This window comes from Plasmodium cynomolgi, chromosome 14 (genome assembly GCF_000321355.1).
Source record: "Plasmodium cynomolgi strain B DNA, chromosome 14, whole genome shotgun sequence".
NCBI classification, from domain to species: Eukaryota; Apicomplexa; class Aconoidasida; order Haemosporida; family Plasmodiidae; genus Plasmodium; species Plasmodium cynomolgi.
In genome coordinates this window covers 2993603-3000067 of record NC_020407.1, presented here as the reverse complement: position 1 = coordinate 3000067, position 6465 = coordinate 2993603, and the positions used below count along the sequence as shown (strand labels likewise).

At 29.7% G+C, this 6465-nt stretch overlaps 1 protein-coding gene across 1 annotated transcript; it reads left to right on the top strand.

The window, feature by feature from the left end:
• Window positions 1–114: 114 nt before the first annotated feature.
• Window positions 115–1594, top strand: PCYB_147670 (Pv-fam-d protein; the record flags this gene model as incomplete). The annotated part of the gene is made up of 2 exons (XM_004225238.1): window positions 115–312; window positions 449–1594. The coding sequence occupies 2 exons, from the start codon at window positions 115–117 to the stop codon at window positions 1592–1594; spliced, it is 1344 nt and encodes a 447-aa protein (XP_004225286.1).
• Window positions 1595–6465: the final 4871 nt, after the last annotated feature.

Here is a 6465-nt window from a genome sequence, read left to right as displayed (position 1 = left end):
ACTATATATATATATATATATATATATATGTACATAAATATACATACCAGTACACCCTTTCCAATATAATTTCTTTTAAAAACTTATGACACTTAGCGAGCAAAAAAACAGAAAATGCTTAAGACAACTTACAACAAAACAACCTCTAAGTATTCAGGGACATGTAACAACACACCTAATCCCCCCACTGCACCAACTCATTTGTCGAGTGTAAAGGCAAACACCACGGAGTCGAAAAAAAACAGATTCCCCTTTTTTATTAAAATTTTTACATTGTCCCTTTTAATGTGGACATATAGGCACGCGGATGAGGTGAACTTTTATCACTTCATTTAGACGTTTATTCAATTTACCTGACTGCACATTTTCACCTTTGAAGAAAATATCATAAACATTCAAAGGTATGCACTTGCGTGAGCAATCATTTAACATATTCCCCATTTGTTAGCCCAACTGTGATAAGTCTTTCCATAAGGAACATGACGAAGATAACACGGTGAATGTAACACTCGGCAGATCCTTAAGCAATGTAGATTCATTGTTACAACAAGATTATAAGACTTTAGAAAAAAGATACAAAGAATTACTTAAAGATTATGACAAAACTCACAAAAACAAATGGCACAAATTATTCTTTCATGATGATCTGGAATATATGTTTGAACTAGTAAAAAATGATGATAACATTAAAAAAACACTCGATACATTGAAACGTAATAAGGAAATTGAAAAGCGATTTAATACATTAGACTATGGAAGAAATTTAAACAAACGAGATGAAATATTCGTAGAGAACAATGACTCTTTTGATAAAAAAGGCTGTGAATTATATCGTGAAGATAATGATAAGAAAAGTTATAGTACATCAAATTACACAGGCAATGATAAAAAGAGGCATACCTCTTCAGAATATGACGCTAACTATGACAGGAAGCCAAGCAAGGTAAACTATGCTGATAGTCTTGAAAGGAGAAACAGTTCATTCAATTATAGCGATAACATTGAAAACGAATTCGAAAAACGTGATTACGATAAGCATTTTAAAAAAATGTACGACTCATTCAAATTTGGACAAAATTTTCTAAAGGGATATAACGCAGAAAGAGCAAATGATAACGTTCAAAAAATGTTTAATACATTAGAAGAAAAAGACTACGTTAAGAAAGAGCCTACTAGACTAAACGATCAGCATAAATTAGAAAAGCGATTTTATAAATCCGAATACTATGATAAATTGGAAGAGCGACCCCAGGCAAAGAACTACCATGATTACTGTGAAAAGCTACTTGATGCATTAAAGCATGACAGAAATTTTCAACAACTACTTGAGGTTCTAGAATATGACGACAATTTTGATAAACTGCTTAATATACTAAAGAGTGATGCACGTGTTGAAGAAATATTTGACTCATTAAGACAAGATAATGCTGTTAAAAAAATACTCTACATGTTAAAACATTATGATAATACAGCATGGAAAGAGAATAACATAGCAGCGCGAAAGAAAAAATATAAGAATAAATTAAACAAAAGTCCAAGGTCCATCGTATCAACGATATGTAAATTTTTAATAAATATTGATCCCAGAATTTAACAGGAAATTTTTAATTCATTTGAATGTTCCCCTGCACAGAAATGCAACATTTTTGAACCTGACAACCAGCAAAAAAATATGATAAAAAAATTACTTAAAAATTAAAAGTTTTTTCTCCAATTTTATTAAGCGCTGTCATTATAGCTATAGTGGTTCTTATAAAATAAGCTCAGCTATTTTTTCAGTCTCTGGTATTTCTTTTATCATATTAATACACACCCTGTTAAGATATAGCAAATGCTCACGCTTATGGAATTTTATCAAAGAACGGAAGAACCACCCCAAAACTTTACACTATTATTATTCTAAAATAAACTTTTAGAAATTTTAAAATTTCTTATTCTTACAGTAGTTATAATTTGTCCAAAGCATTACACGTTAGGCGTGCACTCCTCGGCACACACATAGGCAAGTATTCATTAGCAACCTTTTGAATTCCACACTCCAACCTTTTTATTTATTTTTTTTTTTAAATTCTTTTTAATAATATTTCATAAATGTGCGATACAAAGGAACCATTAATATTCCCACCATTTGTTTTCCATGCCAATTTTTTATAAAAGCCACACTAAAGGGCACACAACAGAACGTTTTTAAGTTAGTCTGTTTATTTTTTTTTTTTATTCATTTAAGCTCATGTTTGTGCACTACATTGCTGTGAGAGCTACTAAACTTTTTATATGCTTTAATTAATATATTAAATCCTTATTGATGTTATAACAACAAATAAAGGCGATATATTTTCACTTAAAAAATACGTTTGTCTTTTTTCATTACAGTGGTTTAAAAAAAGATATTTATCAACAAATTAAGATTTATGTTGTATGCAACATGTAACATAGACTGTAAGAAGAAAATTAACTCATTTGTTAAAAGCAAACATGTGAATTTTTTTTTTTTTTCCATTCCTATTTTATTCCTACTATGCAACAGAAACGATTTCACCCTAGATGGATTAATAACTTATGTGTAACTACATCACGCATAATGTACCACCCATAATACATTATGCGAAATGTATTACGTTTAATCATTTTTAGCATAACTTGGGGAACGACCCAACCCCCCGTCTACGAAACAATCCTATCTGCACATTTTCTTCCATACAGTACTAAGATATTGAGTATTTCCTTTCCAGCGATCTTCATCTTTGAGAATTTTTTTCTTTTTTTTATCTCCCCCTATAGCTGTAGAATCTTCCAACAGATCCATCTTCTTATCGGATAGAGATTAATATTCATTCTATGCATTTCGGAATATTAACACATATAACTCAATCCCATTTTATAAAACAAAATGGAGAGTTCTTATGACACAGTGCATAGTAAAAATTCAATAGGAACGGGCGCTATTCATATCTATTTTCCACCACCATATTTTATTCTTCGTCACCCGATTCGTTTTCATAATAATATTCAGAATCGAAATTTGGTGGAGTCCCTATTGCTCTTTCATTTTCTTCTGACTCCACGATGGCTCTCCGTCTTTTCTTCGGTCGCATTCTATTGAATCTGCGCATTTTTCGCTGTTAAAAAAAAAAAAAAAGAGGTAAAAAAAAAAAAATAACGAGATTGTGTGTAAAATGTAATTACGTCATATTGGGAAAACATTAACAAAAAAAAGAAGAAAAATTCAGAATTATTATGTCGCGTGTTTATATCAAACTTTATAAAAACTTTATCTTACCCTATGTGTTAAATACGAATAAAAAAAAAATCCCAAAACTAGAAGAATAGCTGCGAAAGCGACATTGCTGTAGGTAACACCATAGCTGTTTTCCAAACCTTTACACCTTACAGGCGAGAAACATTCATTTCCAATATCGATAGAACTATGTTATGACTTAAGCGTAGAAATTATACGATTAAACAATTTGCCAATTCCAAACATGTCATAAGTCTGCTTTTGGTAGATGCATTCATTCCTTCACTGGACCTGAGGAAATGTTTCATCTACATATTGAAGTGAACATTTATTAGAAAGGTTTTAGAAATCCGCATAATCATAAAAACCGTTGGATAAAGATTTCTCACTCCCAAGAATAGACTCCTTTTTATCTGCCATACATCGAGCGTACTCTTGACATTTATCTTCACTAAAATGATTCTTTAAATTATTTTCATAGTAATTTATATTTTCACAAAAATCATCAAGTTCCTTCCTCTTATGCATATCCTTTAGTGGGAAGTGGCTTATTTGTCTATAACAGTTAATGTCTCTATTTATATATTGTAATTGATGCCATACAGTTTCTATGTAATTTCTCCACTGTGGTCTCACCACCTGATTCCCATTCGTTTTTTCATTTTAGGTATTAATTTCGGAATCTAACCATAAATTAACATCTCTTCAACGTTTTTCCTTACTGAGGACATTGTGATTATCCCCTATGTACTTGTAATATCTTATAAGTTTGTTTAGAAGACTTTTTAACCAATAGATTTCCTCTTTTTCCGTTGATATATGTGCATGATTTGAGATTAAACTGTTATAATCTTCCTCAATGTTTTTTATCAATTCATTGTAAAATAGTTCTGCGGGTAGATTAACTTCCTTCTTTTGTGTCACCTAAAAATTAATATGTGAGACATACAAAACTGTACCAGCAATCCGTGCGTAGGTGTTATTTTACTTGTCCTTCCACACTACTCTTTTTCTATTTTAATTATTCATAAAATTTTAAAAAAAAACAAGGGGAAAAAATGAACCCACTGTTATCGCTATATAAAACTAAAACTGACTGGTTCCATTTTTAGATGGTTTCGTCATAATATAGAAGGCCTTATGTAAAACTTAAGCTTGCAGCATTTAATACGTGTATGTACATATATATATGTATTTTTACAATTGCCTTGTCTGGAAGTAGTAAGAATATGCTACCACTTTCGATACTAAAATGTGACAATTTTTAAAATGTTCTTTTTATCGCATAATAAACGGTGTTTCATATTTCGCAGTTCGTAAGTCGCAATTAGTAAGTCGTAATTCTTAATTCACATTTCGCACTTCATACTTTTGGAAAAATTGAAAGTTTTCCTGTTGTTCTTACAATAATTCATACTTTATAATGAGAAGGAATACATACATATATATGTATGATTGATACATATACCTACCACCCATTTATGTCATCTACGTAAATGGATGGTGCCAATTTAATAGAATAACGACGCAACAACAGAAAATCTTCGAACGCTGCTTCGGATTATTTTTATTTTTATGCATGCAGCACGCAGTGTTCTTTTTCGCATTTTTATTTAGAACAGAACGGAATTATTTTTAACATAAATAATGGTTGTTAAGATTTGTACATATATAATCTATATTCTTTTTTTTTTTTTTCTGTTTGCTCTTTTTGGAAAGAATGTAATGAGAAAAAACAGATGAATCATTTTTTTAATGGAAAATTCCATTTTAGCGTACACATTGAAACTGTATCCGTCTATATAAAACAGAAACCACATTCAAACAGATCGAATGGGAAATTACAACTGATAATTCCAGATTGTTAAAAATTACAGCAAAATAACAATTATTAAATTTTATTCCTTACAAAAAGTTTTATGATCTTTTGATAAAAGCGGTAATTTATAAAAAAAAATTTAACCCTTTCTATTTTGCTTATATAAATATAACATGTCCTTTAAAGCAGAAATATCGAAATTAACATGGGGGCCTTTGATCTCGTTCTTGAGATTCACTTAAACATTTTTTTTCCCCGAATTGAATAACTTTATTTCAGCTTCTACCATTTTATTGCTTTTTAAAATTTTCGCGTCGGCCACTTTTTAGCCATACACAGTATGTATTCATTCATTTTTGCCATAAGGTATTCACTCATTTTTACTCATTAATTTATAAAAGAAGCAGCTCTAAATGTGATGCACCAAAAGGCGAAAACCTTTCCAACTCGACAAGTCCATTTTATTAATGAAAATAAAAAAATTTAAAGAAAATAACAACTTTAAAACGTCGAATATTTATGGAAATTAAACAAATTTCTTCGTGCACACAAATATGCTAAAATTTTTTTTTTAAGAAAATATTAAAATCGTTAAATAAAAATGCTCAGAAAAAAAAAATTTTTCACTCAAGATACGCTTTTACAATTTACGTTAAAAAAATCAAATAGATATGCATTAAAAAAAAAAGGGAAATTTATTTTGTCCATTTAACTGTTAACCTGCATAATTGTCTTTTACTAAAATTCGTGTGCATATTGCATTGTATCGATTTAGCAAAAAAAAAAATCGTAGTTTATTTTTTTGGAATGGCAAAATTTTCACCTACTTATTTCTTACGGCATGCTGATACACTGCTAATGCGAAAAGGGGGCAAAACAACAGATGTGCATTTCTTCCAAGCAAAAATACAAAATGTATAAATAAGTAAATAAATAAACGAACATATATTATATATATATATATATATATGCATTTATTTATGCCAGCTTCCAAATAATTCTTCCCCTTAAAGCACAAGCATATTCGGCAACAATTTTTATCGAATGAATGCACAATTCAGAGTGTGACAAGAAGTCATCACGTTGATTTTTGTGTATGTTCACAAAGTTTTTCTTATTTGGCGTTACCCCTTTTGTAAGGAAATATTTTTTATCTAACTCCTGTTGCTAATAGTGTTTACCTTTTTCATTCTTCCCTTTTTCTTCGTTTTTCATTTTAATACATATTACGTAAATTTTAAACAATAATATAAGAATTTAAAAAAAAAAACGATCCTCCTTTTTTAGTACATATCTCTAGCGGATACGCTAACACTAAACACGTTTAGTTGAATTATTTTTACATTTGTGCATCTATGCAGCAATGCGGATATATATATTAAAAAAAAAAAAAAAAAANAATAATTAA